This window comes from Neovison vison, chromosome 9 (genome assembly GCF_020171115.1).
Source record: "Neovison vison isolate M4711 chromosome 9, ASM_NN_V1, whole genome shotgun sequence".
NCBI lineage: Eukaryota > Metazoa > Chordata > Mammalia > Carnivora > Mustelidae > Neogale > Neogale vison.
The window spans coordinates 4977752-4996161 of record NC_058099.1 but is presented as its reverse complement, the minus strand read 5'-3'; the positions used below and the strand labels follow the sequence as shown (position 1 = coordinate 4996161).

Here is an 18410-nt window from a genome sequence, read left to right as displayed (position 1 = left end):
ATTTGTAAAATTCACTGAAATTGTAGCATTTGTCAGAATTTCACTCCTTTTATGGCTGATTAATATTCCATTGTATGGATATACTCTATTCATCTGTTGATGGACACGTAGGTTTCCCCCTCTTAGATATTGTTAATAATGTAGTGAACAATGTGTACTGTCCTTGTGCAGTATGCAAGTGTCTGTGTGAGTCCCTGTTTTCAAGTATTTTGGGTAATATTTTAGAATCAGAATTGCTAGGGACACCTGGGTGGCTCAGTCGGTTGGACATCTGACTCTTGATTTTGGCTCAGGTCATGCTCTCAGGGTCATGGGATCGAGTCCCTCTCCCTCTGCTCTTTTCCTCCTGCTCACTTGTGAGTGTATTCTCTCTCTCAAATAAAAAACTAAATAAAATCTTTTAAAAAGAAAAATTGCTAGAAGAATTGCTAGATCATCTTGTTAGTTCAGTGTTTGACTTTTTAAGCCAAACATAGTTCAGACTTTTTTCCAAAGCACAGCTACACCATTTACATTCCCAGCAGGATTGAGGGAGAGTTCCATTTTTCCTACATCCTCACCACCACTTGTACGGTCTATGTTTTTGATTATAGTCATCCCAGTTGGGTGTTACATGGTATATCATGTGGTTTTAAAATGCATTTCCTAATGGCTAAAGATGTTGGGCATCCTTTGGTACTTACGGACCATTTGTATCTTCTTTGGAGAAATGTCCATTTAAATCTTTGCCCTTTTTAAAATGGATCCTTTGTCTCCCCTTCCTCAGGTGGTTTTTCACTTTGTTGATAGCGTCCTTTGAATCACAAAAAGTTTTAATTTTAATGAAGTTTTATTTATTTATTTATTTATTTACCTGTGCTTTGGATGTCATACTTAAGAAACCACTGCGTAATCAAAGGTCATAAAGATTTACATCTATGTGTTCTTCTTAATCTTTTAGTTTTAACTCTTAATTTGGGTCTTTAATCCATTTTGACTTAATTTTTGTAAATAGTGTGACACGGTTGTCCAACTTCATTCTTTGGCAAGTGGATATCCTGTTGTCCCAGCACCATTTGTCGAAGACTCTTCCCCCCACCCCCCCTTAAGTTGTCTTGGTAGCCTCATCACGTTGATTGGGTTTTGATTGTTAAACCAGTCTTTGATGATGATGCATTGCCCCTTGTCATATAAAGCTGGATTCCATTTGCTAAAATCCTATCAAGAATTTTTGTATCTATCTTAATGAAGGGTATTTGTGTGTAGATTTTCTTTTCTTGTAATGTTTTTGTTCGGTTTTGGTATCAGAACAATGCTGGCCTTGTAGGATGAGTTGGGAAGTATTCTTTCTTCTTCAGTTTCCTGGAAGAGTTTATGTAGATTTGTCAATTTCATCCTTAAATATTTGGTGGAAGTCATTTGTAGAGCCATCTAGGCTTAAAATTTCCAGGTTTTTGTTTGTTTGTTTTAATAGCTATGGGACTTTTCAGCTTATCTTCTTGAATGAATTTTGGTAGTTTGTGTCTCTCAGGAAATTTGTCCATTTTGTCTGAGTTGTTGAGTCTCTTGGCACTTACAAAGTTTTTCATAATAGTCCCAGATTAGTAGCCTCTTAATGTGTTCAGAATTCATACTGATTTCACTTCCCTTTTTCCGGTTAGTGGTAATTTGTATCTTTTTTTTCCTCTCCTGATCAGTCTAGCTAGAGGTTTATCAGTTTTATTGATCTCAAAGAACCAGCTTTTTGTTTCACTGATTTTTTTTTCCTATTATTTTTCTACTTTTTTTTTTCATTTTTCTGTTTGCTTTAGGTTTTATTTGCTCTTCTTTTTCTAGTTTTATAAGGTGGAAATTAAGGTCATTGATTTATGACCATTCTTCTAATACAGGCATTTGGTGCTGTACACTTCTGTCTTAGAACCACTTTGGCTATATTCCACAGATTTTGAATATGTTATGTTTTCATCTTCATTCAGTTCAAAATACTTCTGAATTTATCCTTTTAGGTTTTTTTTTTTTAATACATGTATACCTTTATGTTATTTAAAAGTATATTATTTAGTTTTAAAATAACTGGATGTTTTCTAGATATCTTTTTATTATTTTTAACTTAATTCCATGTGATCAAAGAACATGCTTTGTGGGGCACCTGGGTGGCTCAGTGGTTAGGCCTCTGCCTTTGGCTCAGGTCGTGATATCAGGGTTCTGGGATCAAGCCCTGCATTGGGCTCTCTGCTCAGCAGGGAGCCTGCCCCCCCCCGGTCTCTGCCTGCCTCTCTGCCTACTTGTGATCTCTTTCTCTCTCTCTCTGTCAAATAGATAAATAATATCTTTTAAAAAAAAAAAATGCTTTGAATGACCTGAAGTCTTTCAATTTATTGAGACTTCTTTTATGATTCAGAACTGAGATCAGGAAGGCCCTTTCTTAAAGGGCCATACAGTAAATACTTTAGGCTTGCAGGACATACAGTCTGTCTCAGCTGCTCATCTTGGCCATTGTAGCCTGCATGCAGCCATAGACCATATGTAAATAAATAGACATGGCTGTTAACAATAAAACTATTTATAAAAAGAGGTAGTTGGTCCTTGTTCTGTAGTTTGCCAGCCTCTGAGCTGGAGTGTCAGTCATTTTGGTAAATGTTCTCTGTGCACTTCAAAAGTGCATGTATTCTGTCTTGTGGGTTGGGAGTGTTCTATAAATGACAATTAAGTTAAGATGGTTGATTGTTAATGTTGTTTAAGTGTTCTATTTTCATAATGATTTTATCTACTTATTCTGTCAGTTACTAAAAGTGGTGTTGAGGTTTTCAACTATAATTGTGGATTTGCTTATTTACCTAGCAGTGCTCTCAGTTTTTTGTATCCTATTAAGGTTAGTTAGTGGTTGCATAAACATTTAGGATTATTACATTCTTTTCATGAAATGACCCTGTTATTATAAAAATGAGCTTCTTTATCCCTGGTAAGATGAATTGCTCTGAAATCTACTTTCTTCTATATTAATGTAGCCAATCCAACTTTCTTTGGCTGGTACTAGTATGGCACATCTTTCTCCCATCCTTTTATTTTGAACTTATTTTCTGTCTTTATATTTAAAGTGGATTTCTTATAGACAGCATGTAGTTGAGTCTTTGCTTTTTATCCAGTCTGATAATCTGTGACTTTTAATTAGAGTACTTAAACCATTTACATTTAATGTGGTATATGATGTTGGGTTGTAATCTGTGGTACTGCTGTTTGGTTTGTTTGGTCTCTATTTGTCTCATCTGTTCCTTGCTCCATTTTTCCTCTTTTCCTGTAACTTCTTTTGGGTTGAGTATTTTTTATGATTCTATTTTATCTTTTTTGTTGGCTTATGAGCTATAATGCTGTATGTTATTTTTTTTTTTTTAAAGATTTTATTTATTTATTTGAGAGAGAGAGAGACAGTGAGAGAGAGCATGAGCAAGGAGAAGGTCAGAAAGCGAAGCAGACTCCCCATGGAGCTGGGAGCCTGATGTGGGACTCGATCCCGGGACTCTAGGATCACGCCCTGAGCCGAAGGCAGTCGTCCAACCAACTGAGCCACCCAGGCGTCCCAATGCTGTATGTTATTTATGTGATTGCATTAGAGTTTACAGTGTACACCTTTAACTTACCCCAGTCTGTTGGTATACCCCATGTCAGTGTCCCCACTCAGTAGGGAGTCTGCTTCCCTTTTCTTTCTGACCCTCCCCATAGCTCATGAAGGCCTGCTCTCTCGCTCTCTCTCAAATAAATAATTAAAGTCTTTTTAAAAAAATACCATGTAAGAATCTGACAGTAGTATTCTCCTATTTCTGCCCTCCCCATCTTTGTGCTGTTGTCATCATTATACATTTTACTTCTAGCTGTGTTATCAGCTCCACGATATGTTGTTATAAATAGTTGATCATATTTGAAATGGATTTAAAGAAGAAGAAAAACCTCTTTTGCTTACCCAGATGGTTTTATTATTTCTATTGTCCTTCTTTGTTTAGTCCTATATCTCTGTCTGCTGTGGTTTCCCTTCTGCTTGAAGAGATTCCTCTAACATTTCTTCAGGTGTAGATCTGAATTCTTTCAGCTTTCATGTGTTTGCCAAAGTCTTTATTTCACTTTTGTTTTTGAAGGATATTTCACCAAGAATTCTAGATTGACAGTTCTTTCTTTCACTGATTTAAAGTTGTTGCCCCACTTTAACTTTAGGAAAAACTTTGATTCCTGATTATAAATGTTTGTTGTAGAAATTCTAAAAAGCAGGTAGTTAAAAAGAACAAAATTAAAATCACCTTTATTCCCACCACAAAGGTTCAGTCACTATTTACATATTATTCATCTTTGTTCTCTGAGAATTTGGTTTTTTAAAGATTATTTATTTAATTTGACAGAGAGAGAGATAGAGAGATCACAAGTAGGCAGAGAGGCAGGCAGAGAGAGACGGGGAAGCAGGCTCCCTGCTGAGCAGAGAGCCCAATGTGGGGCTCGATCCCAGGACTCTGAGATCATGACCTGAGCCGAAGGCAGAGGCGTAACCCACTGAGCCACCCAGGTGCCCCGAAAATTTAGTTTTTTTAAAATTTGACTACATGCTGCTTTGTAACCAACCTCCTCTATTCAGCTTAATCATGAAACATTATTGTGAATGTTTTGCATGTTCTTATGAATTCTTCACAGAATCCCGTTTTTATATTTAACATAGGCCTTTCTCAGAGCTCTAAAGCATTTCCTACAGTATTTAAGTCATTTGGCATCTGAACATTCATGCAGGAACCGCAGTTTGGGTTAGAAGACTTTTAATGATATTTTGGAAAATGTTTTAAATCTTCAAGGACATAAAATTTACCAATGGGGAGCAGTGGTTGGCCGTTACAGTCTCCACTGACATAAGAAACTCCTAAAAATGAACTGTTAGCTTTTTTTTTCCTCCCTGCACTGATTGACATGGGGGTTGCTCCTCTTGGCGTTGTTACCAATGATGCTAGGATAAATAATTGGACGTGTTGATTACTTTGCATGCTTGCAGCTCGCTGTACTGCAGGCTAACCTCTCCAGTGCAGGACTGGGGAGGGCGCGGAGGCATCTGTGGACTCGTGGACATACGTGGACGTAATTACGACAGCTGTTGCCGCATTTACCCCTGTAGAGGTCGTATCGTTTCTCTTCCCGCAGGCACTGTATGACAAGCTTGCCTGTATCCTTGCCCAGAGTGTCACATTTGTTATCAGACTTCAGGGTGACTGTCCATCTGGTAGGCGAGAAAATGGACCGAGAGCCTTTGTTTTCTGCATCTTCTATCACCTGCTTTCCTTTTCTCTCCTGATCTTTGTTCTATTTCCCCGGTTGCTCTTGAAATGTTGTCCTTCCTCCTCACTTGCCTTACCTTTCCTTAAACTATTACCAAAAAATTCCCGGTTCATTACTTGGCATTTGAGTTGCTTCCACAGTTTAGATCCGCTGTGTCATTGATGAATCTGTAGCAGGATGCCGTGATAATGATGAAGAATTACCAAAATAAGGCATAACCGGCTTTCTTATTTTTTAAGCCCTTTAGAATGTTGAAATAGAGGCATCTGGCTGGCTCAGTTGGTAGAACATACGACTCTTGATCTTGGGGTCTTGAGTTTGAGCCCTGCGTTGGCATAGAGCTTACTTAAAAAATATGTTAAAATAGGTGAAAGAATGAGTAGTTGGCCCCTTTCACAACAAGAGTATAGTTGCCTTGTTTCAAGTTCATTAACATCAAAAGTACTGCTGAGAAAGGTCTAGGTGACATTTTAACACTTCATGGTCTTAACAATTCAGTTTTGTCATCGTGTGCAGATCGCATACCCCGCAGCGTGGGCACATCGGCCTGCCTGTGTGGCCAGGTGGCGCTGATGGGGGTGGCAAACAACAGAACAGAGAGCAGAGTGATTCTTTTTTGTTCAAGGCAGTCCTTGAATTGAAGGTCTGTGGTGACGTCTCCTGTGTTCATGATACTTGGTATTTTCACATGTAGTTGTTGCTTAATTTTTATCAGAGATCTAGGGGATGAGAGCCAGAGGACTCCGTTCAAAGTGTTTTTCTCCAGGAACCAAATTGGACCACACTCCGTGACCCGTGCCACCCCGTCACTCATTTCTAAAGCAGCACTCAAGTGTTGCCAGTAATGTAATGTCATCCGCGACGCCTGTAGTGGGTGTCTCTTTGGAGCTCTGGTGCACTGCCCGTGCCTGCTTGCGGCCCTCTGACTTGTGTTTTCGGGTGTGGAACAGAGCACATCAGATGAAGTTCTGATCTCTCAGGCCTGGACTGCTAGCAGGGAGAAGTCAGCCATCCCTTCTCACTGTCGCACTCCGCAGTCACGGCCGGTCCCATCTAATCCGTAGGTCTGTCGGAGGACTGTGCTGAGTGGTTTCTCTCCGCAGAGCTGTCACGTGGCCTAGTGCGGCCGTGCTGCGAGTTCCCAGTGTTGTGTGTTGGGGGATTTAGGACACCCGAGAGATTTTATAGCATTATCACGAGCAGCTAGAGCAGTAATTATACTCAGCCTGTTTCGTGCATGGTTTCATTTACCGTCATGTCATGACTTAAGTTTTGGGCGTAAAAAATAATTCCAAAGTTGGGTGAGTTGCGCTTTTGTTTTTACTTATAATTTCTTTTTTGTTTGTCTTTGGGAAAGCATAAAAGATTTTGATTTCCCTTGTGATTTTTAGGAGCTCAAACCACATCTTTACCCAGGTCTGCCGTGTCTGCCCCAGGCTTCCTCAGCCCCACTCCCACGTTCCTTCTCTCTCTGCTGGAACATCTCAGGGGAGCAGAGACATGTTTCTTGAGAGAACACTTTTATAGCTTCTTCTGTCTTCATGGAAAAGCAAAGGGGATTTGTTTCATTGAAAATAACTCCATTTGCTTCTTGTCGCCCAATCTCACAAAGCCTGGAAAGTGTCCTGTGTCGATCCAACAGATTGGTGGGGAGCTTGCGAGGGCGTTAACATCGTTTGATAATTTTCTTCTATAAGGCATGGATTTATTTTCATGTTTCCTCTTCCAAGTTAATTTTTTGGTGGAAAAATAACAATCCTCCCTACTCTAAGGGGAATTCGGAAAAGTAAAACTAGATCCTACAGGTAGTGCTGCTGTCCTTACCAGAGTTGCTTTGGACTGAGGACAGGTGAACACATTGCTCCCAGGAGCCGGGAATAGAGCTTTTGTCCATGATTGCATTAAGCAGGCAGGTCTGTTCCCTCACGCGCTGACACCAGATAATTACTGAAGTAACTGTTCACTGCATTACTGTGTTCAGGGTTACCAAAAGATCTCGTTTCCGTACATAGTGGATACACTTTCAGACCCCGGCGAAGGCGCGAGCTGCATGGAATGGGGCGCATCTGATTCTCTCGTGTGCTGGCCTCGTGGGCGCTGGGCTCGAGGGGGCAGTCTCTGTCTCCTCTTTGAGTCCCGCCCCGGAGCCATTTATCACAGTCGTTCCTGACATCCCGTGGATCCTGTCGAGCACGTTCTCAGACTTGGAGAAGAGAATCAGGTCCCACAGAGTCTTGGAACTCGGGATGGGGGCAAGGAAGAGGATAATGTAGGTTGACTGTCCAGATAAGGAAAAGCTCTACTTCTGAATAGTTTTAACTTTTTTTCTTAGGATTTCAGGAAGAAAAAAAAGTTTTAAGCTCACTGCTTTGATTTTTATGCTGAAGACTCAAATTTTATTTAAAGAATATTTTCTTCAGGAAAGTGGCAACGTGATTTTGGTTGGGGTTCCTGACATATTTTGCCCAAAATGGGTATCATTTATTGGCTAGACGGTGGGCTCAAGAATTAATTACGTCTCTGCCCACATGCCTTTCTCTTGAGCATACGCTTTTGTGTTTTGTTTTTTTCCCAGTTCTTCGGTGCCATACTCTGCAGCCAAGACCTCTCACCCCACGATGACCCCAGCGGCTGCTACCCAGGCTAAGCAGGTGACTTCCTGATTTTTGCTTTTTTGAACAGCCATGCAGTGTCTGTCTTTGAAACTGAAGACAGTCCGGTTTTAAGTCCTGACTTCGTTTAAACAAACTGTAAGTCCAACAAAGACCTATGATGCTTTCCCTATAATTTATGCCGGTCTTGACTTAGTAGGTCAGTCTGTTTTCTCGTGCCATTGGACATCTTGGGTCATAATTGTAATACCTTATCATTGTGAGGGTTATTTCGGTTTCTAATTTACCTTCACTTAACATGATCTTCATTAAACCACATGACAGCCGTGTGCAGTAGAATGGGACAGGTATTTAAGTGTGTTTCACCGATGAGGAAAAGCTGGGCACAAGCGAGTGATGCAAGCTCACACAACCAGTAAATCCTGGAGTCTGAGCTGGAGCCCAGCTCTCGTACCTTCTTCCCATCTGTGGTTCTCACACTGCGCCTTTCAGGATCAGTGCCTGGGGAGCGGCTTCTCTGGCTTCTCCTACAATGTCTGTTTTTCAGAGCTTGCCTCTTTGGTAATGTTCATTATGTCGACATTTAGGTTTTTACCTGATAAACACTGTTTCTTACAAAAATAGGTTATATTGTAAATAGTTAAACCAGAAAAGAATAATCAGAGATGGCTAAAAGGTAGCTTAAGCTATCTCTGAAATCTTCCCCAAGAAGATTTCTCTGCTTTCTCTGCTACTCTCCATGTCTCTGAAATGAATCATTTTGGACTGTGTTTGAGATTAGACGTTAGAATTTTCCTATCGTGAGTTCTCAGCATGGCTCTGAGCCTTAGTTTGCCCTGACTTAAAATGGCATTTAAGCATTTAGCATTTGGTCATGCTTCTGGAGGATTCCATGTTGGCCTTGGAGGACACCTGAGTAGGCATAAATCATAACAAATGAGTAAGAACATTGCCCAGACGTGGAGAAGTGAAACAGTTTGGCTTTTTATTTTACTGTAAGTCTATTGAGAGCCAGCACCCATTTTATTCATTCATTTACTCAGCTGCCTGATAATCTGGTGCCTCTTGTGTGCCAGGCATTGTGCTGGGCACTGGGAAAAGAGCCACATGGGCAAGACCGTGTTCTTGGAGCTTGCAGGATATTCCTGTTTGCATCCTCTAGTGTGCCCTTAGACACAACAGGCATTTAAAAATACTCACTTAAATTGTAAGGATTTTTTAAATTACACTAATTAAAAGTATTTTTGCTTACTTTTTAATGATGTTCTCCTTTTACATGTTTCTTTTCTAAAGGATGGCTAGTGGTTTTACATAAATGTTCTGCTTGTGTTCTGTTACAGGGATCTCTGATAAATTCCCTGAAGCCATCAGCGCCCATGCCAGTGTCTGGTCAGTTGTCATCAGGTGATAAAGCTTCAGGTCAGTTTGCGTTTTTACTTTAGTGAAAAAAAAAGGCAAAAGATCCCTCCCCCCCATACACACAGCAGTTCAGTGTTCTAGATCACAGAGGCAGTTGACATAGGATACTATTAAAGAGATCTTTGGAAGGCCTCAGTCAATGAACAGTCTCCAGGAAATCAGTGAGCCTTTCATTAGCTCTGCAGACTTCTGAAATTTGAGCGCAGTAGGAGAAAAATCTTCCTAGAAATGCTTTTCCTGAAAAGGAGCAACAGTGTTGTCGTCACCAGCCTTGCTGGAAAGTCAAGAGGGGAAGGGAGTGGAACATGACCTGTATTGTTCTACTAAAAGGAATGAAAAATCCTCTTGGTTCACAGTGATAATTCAAGCTGGTAAAATGCAGAAGGTAAAACAGATGTGTTGTGATAGAAGAGGTCAGGGTAAATATCAGTATCAGATTTTATGACCTTGCGTACTTCCCAGTACCCACTCAGGCTTCGTCATTCTTAGCTAAAATTTGTAGTTTTTGTCATCCCTGTTGGTGCTTTGACCCAGGGGTCCACATTGCCCAAACCACCTGGAAACACAAGGTTACACATAACCTGATGTTGGTGTGACGTCATCCTCAGCATCCCCTCCTGTTGGCGCCTTTTTTATTACCCTTAATTTGGCAGGTGTTAGTTTCTGCTTGAGGGGTCTTATGCCTCCCACAGCTCTGAGTTTTCGCCACACCTGGGACTCCAGCATTTGTTTTCATTCATGCCCTCAGATGGGTCTCTGGGCATATTCTGTTGGAGACAGACCCCGCACATTAGCAGCCTGCTTTCTGTCATCCCTGCTCTGCCATACGGTCATTCCAACTTTCTCTGTAACCGAAAGCTGTCTGACTAGATACTGGGTTTATCTTCAGTAAGTAGTCCTTGCACTCAGGAGAGCCATTAGCGTGTACGCCAAAGGTGTATTCTAGAATTTGGATCAGGGTTGAGCCACCACTGTTGCCGTGCGAGCTCTCCACGGGAAGGAGGTATGTAGCACTTCTCGATGGGGATCTAAAGTTAACTGAAGGAAAAAACTGAGCAGAGTTGCCAAAGACTATTGAATCATTTAGGATTAAATTAAGAAGTTGGTTTCCATTTCTGGCTAATGTTTTAGAAAGTTTTTGAAAGACCCTATATCCCAGCTTTTTTCAAGGACCACTCTAAGGGGCTTTTTGTCACTCCTGAATTTAAGAACTGAGGAAACCTAAGGAACTTGCTTCACGCACATCTTACCCAGTTAGCGTGATTGCCTCAACATTTCTGAGATGCATCATGTAGCAGCGATTGTGAAATACCGTCTTCCATTGCTGACCATCTACTTCTGTTTTCACTTGCTGGATCATCAAAGGAAAGGGACTTCTGGAGGCAGAAAAATGTCCCTGAGAAATGCTTTTTAAAAGTTTACCAAAAGTTTCTTCAAAAAAATTTTTTCTGAAACCTCTATGGTTCTTTAAGAATGGAAATACCTTCATTGTTTTTTCTGATTATAAAACTGTTATAGCTGCTCAGAGAAATCTACATGGAAGAGAGATGATGTAGGAAGTAAAAGTTGTCCATTAAATTCGTATCCCGGAAATAACAGCCCTTAATGATTTAATTTGTATATCTTGAAGGTTACTTCATTGATGTTTTTCAAAGGAAAATGGTCATATCCTGTATGTGTTAACCCTCCTCCCGTTGCGGTAAATACTTTGTTCATCTTTCCATATCTCACACAGCTCTACCTCACTGTATCAGTGGGAGCCTAGGACTTGACCCTGCTCAGGTCTACCAGTACTGTGCTGATAGTTCAGACTGTTTCCAATTTTTCAGGAGTATAAGCAAGGTTGCGTTAAATATCCTTATTATACACCACACTACATTATAGTAGTTTTTTACATAATTTCACTAATATCTACCTTGGACTCATTTGAAGAGAATGTACTTTTTCTTCCGTTTGGTTTGGCTTGGGCTTTTTTTTTAAAAGTAGGCACCACACCCAGCGTGGACCTCAGCCTGGGGCTTGAACTCAGGAACCCAGGATCAAGACGAGCTGAGATCAAGAATCAGATGCTTAACTGAGCCACCCAGGCACCCTAGTTTGGGCTTTTTAGATAAAGTGTCCCTCTCCCTCCCTCTTTTAAAGTAGAGCAATAGGACGGAGATTGACGATAATCCCCCGAACTGTTCACGAATCCTTAACAGTGAAATTGAACGTGAGGAAGAGGTTCGATTGCACTTTCAGCATTCTACACTTCTCGGCATTCCAGCAATCCTGTGTTACTTCTGTAACTGTTTGTTAAATATGAAACTATCCTCTGTGAGAAATGAAGGGATGTAGGGAGAAAGTAAATGGCCATGAAATCACTAATTCAGACATATTTCTCATATTACCCTGTTTCTCTTTGGATTTTTTTTCCTTCAATATATATTACTTTTCTGTAATTATAAAATTTTATTATAAATTATAGCTTATAAAATTATAATATTACTTTCAAAGGTTTCTATTTAAAGTGCACTGAAATCATTTTGATAGCTTTTGTGGAAAGGAGGGTGGGGTATGTGTTGGTTTGGAATTAACACTGACAGAGCCAACGAGCAAGTTTAGAGGCCTTCGCACGAGTTTGGAACACACCCGCTCCCCTGGCCCCTGACCCGACCCACCAGGAGAGCACAGTGGGGCCCGTAGGCTGGGGCTGCACAGACCCTCAAACTGGAACGGTGTTTCTAACAGCTTTTTTGTAATGTTCTTATTTTCTTTCCCACGATTTCAGGGCCAGGGGCAGCCAAGATAGAAACAGCTGTGACTTCTCCCCCGCCTGCTGCTGGGCAGCTCAGCAAGTCTTTCTCATTTTCTCCGGCAGGGTCAGTAATGAACTTAAATTTCGTGGCAGATCGCCAGCAACCTTATAGATAGCTTCCCCCAGTCTTACAGTCAGAGGTATATTTATCTGCTTGTTAACTCTATGTGAGCCCGGAGTTCTTATCACTTCAATAATGCGTCCGATGATAGTAGCAGCCGCTTATTGTCCTAATGTCAATCTACAGCTGACCCTTGAGCCACACGGGTCGGAAGGGCGCAGGCCCACTTACACGCAGGCTTTTTGCCGATAAACAGTACGATGTCTTTTCTCTTATGATTTTCTTAGTATTTTTTTTTCTCTAGCTTACTGCATTATAAGGTACAGGATATAATGCGTATAATATGAGTTCATCAGCTGTTGACATTGTCAGTAAGGCTTCCCGTCAACAATAGACTATTCATAGTTAAGTTTGGGGGAATCAAAAGTTATACACAGATTTTCCACTGCGTGGGAGTGGGTGCCCCTAACCCCCGCATTGTTCAAGGGCCAGCTGTGTTTCCCATTTTCAGTTCAAGTTTATATGTGTGTTACTATATATTTCTTTGTTCTGTTTTTCAGGCTAAGTCTCCTTTTCTTTGAGTAGTAGGTCTGTGTCAGATTCTGTGATTGGTCTTCCAGCTTATTGACCCTGACATATTTGCCTTCTCACACCATTTGGGGGCGAGGTGTGACATTTGGATCGGCCTTACTGTTTGAGAGGTCACTACATTAAACTGGGAGAAGTGATAAAAGCCAGTAGCCATTGGAAAGTCTGGGTCTTACATAGATATGGGGAAGTGTTCCTGTTTCACTTTTCTAAAAGTAATGATGGCTGTACTTGTAAAGTTGAGTCATTTTTAAATTTGCAAGTGTCTTCTAACCTTCTTTCCACGGGAGCCTGGATTAACCTCAGAGGGCTCTTCTCTCTGCTGGGGGCACTTGTGTGGGACCCTGTGGAAGGTGTCTTTAGCTAAGCTCTGTGGAGTAGAGACAAAAACCTGTCCAAAGATTTTGTTTTTGCCGTCAGAGGGTTGCGTGTTCAGTTCCATTAGGAAAGCTTCAGGAACACTTCCATTTCATGCTTTTATGACTGTAATCAAATTAACCACGGTCTCTCCCCTGATGTGAATGTGTTTCGTGTCATTCAACCTAACACGTGAAGAGCAAGGAGGGAGTTAGAATAGAATTTGAGGGAGGATATTATATATTATTTCTTCTTTTTGTCAATCACTGTGTTTTATACTTCTCAAAGATAGTTTGGAGCCAATTTTGAAGAGTAGGTCAGTGCCAGGAGTTATTGCTAATTTCACAAAGGCGAATCCTCACTTCTTTAAACGGATAATCTTCCCAAAAGTTGGGGTCACTAGGTCAGTGGCTTACCTCTGTTAGATAAAATTTCCTCACCGAGGTTGGGACAAAGAAAGGATTTTTTTTTTTTTAATATGATAAAATGTTGAACACATCCTCTTTGATGGTCTTTGTCCTTTCGTGAAAGGCAGGGATGGGTTGGAGAAACCGAAATCCTTATAATACTATGTTTGATACGCTTGGCCCTTCATGTTTTGAAACTATGGTTTTAAATTTGCTATTTGAACTTTCGTCACAGTGAGTAGTCTCTTCTGGTTCATGCATGTGCTGAATTTTCTTCTTTGGCCATGGTATCTTTACTCACAGTTTAAAGAAAATCTACAACAGGAGAGAGAGAGGGCTTGATAAAAAAGAGTCTGGAAAGGGTTTGAACCGAATTTTCCCAGCTGAGAACTAACTGTTCTGTCCAAACAGCAGGGGTGGTGGGTTCTATTTCCTGCCTTTTTCCCTGCCCCCTGGTAGTGTGGCATGCTCCTGGCGAGCTCTCTGATCTTGCGGTGGGTTTTACGGGGTTCTCCCTGGCCCAGTTCCCGTGCTTCCATCACGAGACACGCCATCTGCCCTCACCACCACGCCTGCGTGGACATTCCCATTGCATTTCCAGGACTGCTCCTTAGCTTTCCTGGACGCAGGTCCCCACCCAGCCTCTGCTGTGGAAGGCCCAGCTGTCCTTCTGAGCCCTTGACTCCCTCTGAGATCATACTTTCACTCTGCTGTCATTTATCTTCTCAGTTGTAAATTCCTATGAGCAGATCGATCGTGTGACTAAGTTGTAAAATGTGACATTAAACGGGCAAAAATACCCCAGGTATTTGTTCTTCTTTAACTTCTCTTCTTGCGCTCCCTAGGACTGGCTTTAATTTTGGGATAATCACACCAACCCCGTCTTCTAACGTCACCACCACACAAGGTACTGTCTCTCTCTGCGGGGCGTAGCCGTCCTTTTGTTTCCTCTAAACGAATGCTGGGTTTTCGTACAGAATTGTCAACATTTTCCTTGCTGCTGAGTCTTGCTTAATGCATCTGCAGTAAGTTCGGTGTCAATGTTGTGCATTCAGAATAAGCTGGATTTAAACTAAAGGGGGGGGCGTCTGTTGACTTTTTAAATTAACAAGAAAAGGATTTGCTTCTGGAAAAGCAAGGCTGTGCTTTCAATGTGAATGTTAACGTGTGAATTAAAATGTCTCGCTCCATCTTCTTATCTGTAAGAGACTGTTCATCTTCTCTCGTATAAACTGTTGGCAAACAACACTGGTCCTCTGGTGTGTTACTGGTGTGTTGTTTATGTATCTATCAACTGCCGTGTTTTTAATGTTGAAAAGAATTTAGGATCTGTAAAGAAACCATATGTATTTTTTAGGTGCCTTCCAGTTCTTAGTTTAAGCAATTAAGTTTATTTTTCTTTCGTTTTAAAAAACAAGCTCTTATTATGAAAGTGATATATGGTAGGATCATGCCTTGTATCCCTCAGTTACTGCATTTCTGTTATATGTGCTTCTGGGTTTTTTGTCTTCTACCTTATTTCATTTAACACCATCCCTTTCAACTTTTCCAGTAGTACTGGAAATCTTATAAAAGTGTTATTTGTAATGGCTACATAATTTCTATCTTGTATGTATGCCGTGAACTACTTAACCCATTTACCTGTCGGTAAATTTAGGCCATTTCTAGATTTTCCCTATAATAAATAACACATTGGCCGTGTTTCAATGTTCATTCAACAAATATTTTTTGAGTCCTTTCTGTGTGCCAACCCAAGTGGTAGAGGCTTTAGTAAAACGGGGATCCCTTAAGATCTGGAGGGAGATTAGGGGGCCGAAAGCATAGCGGCTTCCTAAACCTGATTTTTGTGTGGCACTTAAAGGATTGGTGGTTTCCTTCTTTTCTAGAATAGTGATTCTTAAACTGTTTTTGTAACCTTTGCCCACTTAGATATGGCAGAGTACCCTCGAGGCCCATCTCTTCCCTGTCCTACTTTCTAGAGGAAAAACAACTCAGTGGTATAAAAAGATTAAGAGGAACAAAATAATAACTGTCGGAAGCCATAAGTAAAAAACTCATAAAATGCAGTGGTAATTCTGTAAACGTTTTACTTAATACGAGAGTAGAAATAACCTGAAACCATAAGTAACTCAGTTCAACAGCAGTGATATGACAAGGTCTTTCGGGAAATTGTACATGGGAAGTTGGGGCTTTGCAGCCTTCCCAAGAACAATATGGAGTTAGAAACATCAATAAACACTGTAGTGGGTTAATTTTACCTTTAACTATCCACTTTTGGTTACTTACTGTTTGACCAGGCCTTGTCAGGGCTTCATCAGTATTTCATTTAATCTTTGTAACAGCTCTTTGACATAGCTATTGTTACTGTGTTTATTTTCCAAATGGGGAACTTGAGGGCCAGAGAGGTAAAGTAACTTTTTCAGAGTTGCACCGCCAGCAAGTGGCAGAGTGCCCAGCTCCCAAGCCCGTGTCCTTGACCACTAGACCATAGTGCCCTCTGTAGAGCTGCTTCCTGAGGTGAGCACTAGGACGTAGCCCTACATTATACGTGAAAATAATTGTCTGTGGACTGACACTTTCTTGGCCCATAAAAGACACAGGAGGAACTTCCATTCTGGATCAAGTCGTGGCCTACCAGGGGTGTCCATGGACAAGCATGGCCTCAAGAGTGTTATTAAGGAAGTCACACACAAGGGAAAGTGAGAGAAGATGTCGTTTTATTTCTCTTTTGGGATAATGCTGTGAATTTCATGCCTTCTAGATAGGATGGTTCATTTGTTAACACGGAACGGTCATAATGACGGAACGGTCATAAAAAGGATATTTGTCCTTCTCACCTCGGTGAGCTCACTCAGAGCCAGCCCTGCTGTGGAGAAGCATTCACTCTGTTTCCCTGAGGAAGAGCGCTGTCACAGGACAGCCGTCCCGACCGTATCAAGGGCAGAGAGACCTGGGCTTGGACACAGTCCGTGGGAATGTGACAGGTCATGTGTTGCTAAGTCCAACTAATTTCTTTTTCTCTCTAGGGGCTGCACCCCCAACTAAGGAGTCACACCAGCTCGACGCATTCTCATTTGGCGGGGGAGGCAAGCCCTTTTACGAGCCCACTGCGGAAAGCTCGCCCCCGTCTGGGATGACAGCGCCATCCGGCACCGGAGCCTCTCCCGCTGAGCCTGCGCCTTCCAGCAGCCGGCCCGCGGCCCCTTCTGGACTTGCTCTTTCTGCTGCCTCTGGCAAGCTGGAAACTCCACCGTCCAAGTTGGGAGAGCTTCTGTTTCCAAGTTCTTTGGCTGGAGAGACCCTGGGAAGTTTCTCAGGACTGCGTGTCGGCCAAGCAGATGATGCTACAAAGCCAGCCGTTAAGGCTCCATCCACAAGCCTGACTACCGCCCAGCCGACCAAGACTTCAGCCGCCCCATCGGGGTTTAGTTTTACCGGCTCTCCCATGTTAGGGAAGCACGCAGAGCCCCCTGTGACCACCTCTGTGACCGCTGCTGCAGGGGCACCTGCAGCGGCTGGCACAAGCGCTAGCAGTTCCTCGACTGGCATCTTCGGCAGTCTGCCCCTCACCAGCACGGCATCCTCTGCGGGGGGCGGTTTCAGTGGGATGGCCCCGAGTGGTAGCAAGATCGGTTTTTCCTTTGGAAGCCAACAGACCAGTAGTAGTACAGTGCCCCCGTCCACCCCTCCATCAGCGACAACTGCCGCTCCCCTTCCCACCTCATTCCCCACCTTGTCGTTTGGTAGCCTCCTGAGCCCAGTGTCCGCTCCCACCCTGCCCGTGTCCTCTGCGAAAAGCACAGAGGAGGCCACATCCCCCGCTTCGCCCGAGAAGCCAGACAGCAGCGAGGCCGCAGCATCCACAGCTTCGCTTCTCGGGCAGCACCCGTCAGCCCCCCTCCCCCCAGCTCCTCTACAGGTGTCCGACTCCGTTAAAAAAGAAGCTGCCCTTGTGCCACCTGCGGTCAGCAGCCCCGGCCCTGCAGCATCTGGTCCCAGTCTCGTGGCCCCAAGTGCAGAGGCCACCCCGACAGCGTCTGCGGTCCCTGATGTCAAGACGGAGCCGGCATCTCCTGTTCCCGTGCTCTCGGCACCCGGGCAGCCCGCTGTCACGGCCACTGCGACCCCAGGCACCGGCCCTGTGGCCGTTGAGACCCCGGTTCCCCCAACAACCTCCAGCTCTGTTGCCAGCATTGCCCCGAGCCCGGCGACGGAGGCGGCAGCATTCGGGACCGCCACTTCGGGCTCCTCTGTCTTCACTCAGCCGCCTGCTGCCAGCTCTAGCTCGGCTTTCAGCCAGCTCACCAGCAGCACGGCCACTGCCCCCTCCGCCACCCCCGTGTTTGGGCAGGTGGCGGCCAGCACCGCCCCGAGCCTGTTTGGGCAGCAGGCGGGCGGCGTGGCCAGCACGGCGACCGCCACACCGCCGGCCAGCAGCTCGGGCTTTGGCAGTCCTGCCTTTGGCAGCTCAGCCACCGGGGTCTTCGGACAGACGACGTTTGGGCAGGCCCCGGCCTTCGGGCAGTCCACGAGCAGCCCGGCGAGCAGCTTTTCCTTCAGTCAGCCTGGGTTCGGCTCCGCGCCTGCTTTCGGCCAGCCTGTGTCCTCCAGCCCCACGTCCGCCAGCGGGAGCGTCTTCGGTGCCTCCTCTGGCACCAGTAGCTCCAGCTCCTTCTCATTCGGCCAGTCTTCTGCCAACACGGGGGGCGTGCTGTTCGGCCAGAGCAACCCTCCTGCGTTCGGGCAGAGTCCTGGCTTCGGGCAGGGAGGCTCTGTGTTTGGTGGCACTTCAGCCACCACCACGACGGCATCATCCTCTGGGTTTAGCTTTTGTCAAGCTTCAGGTAAGAATTGACAGAAGACTCCCTTTGTTCTCCTCTGCGTTA

The 18410-nt window shown here is 43.5% G+C and overlaps 1 protein-coding gene across 4 annotated transcripts in view; it reads left to right on the top strand.

The window, feature by feature from the left end:
• NUP214 (nucleoporin 214) overlaps nt 1-18410 on the top strand; it is a 101425-nt gene that overhangs the window by 52777 nt on the left and 30238 nt on the right. For all 4 annotated transcript variants that reach the window (XM_044264668.1, XM_044264665.1, XM_044264667.1 and 1 more), the window contains 5 exons: nt 7859-7934; nt 9236-9314; nt 12085-12175; nt 14370-14431; nt 16551-18368. In XM_044264668.1, the coding sequence (XP_044120603.1) occupies nt 7859-7934; nt 9236-9314; nt 12085-12175; nt 14370-14431; nt 16551-18368 (2126 nt within the window). The remainder of the gene's footprint in view (nt 1-7858; nt 7935-9235; nt 9315-12084; nt 12176-14369; nt 14432-16550; nt 18369-18410) is intronic.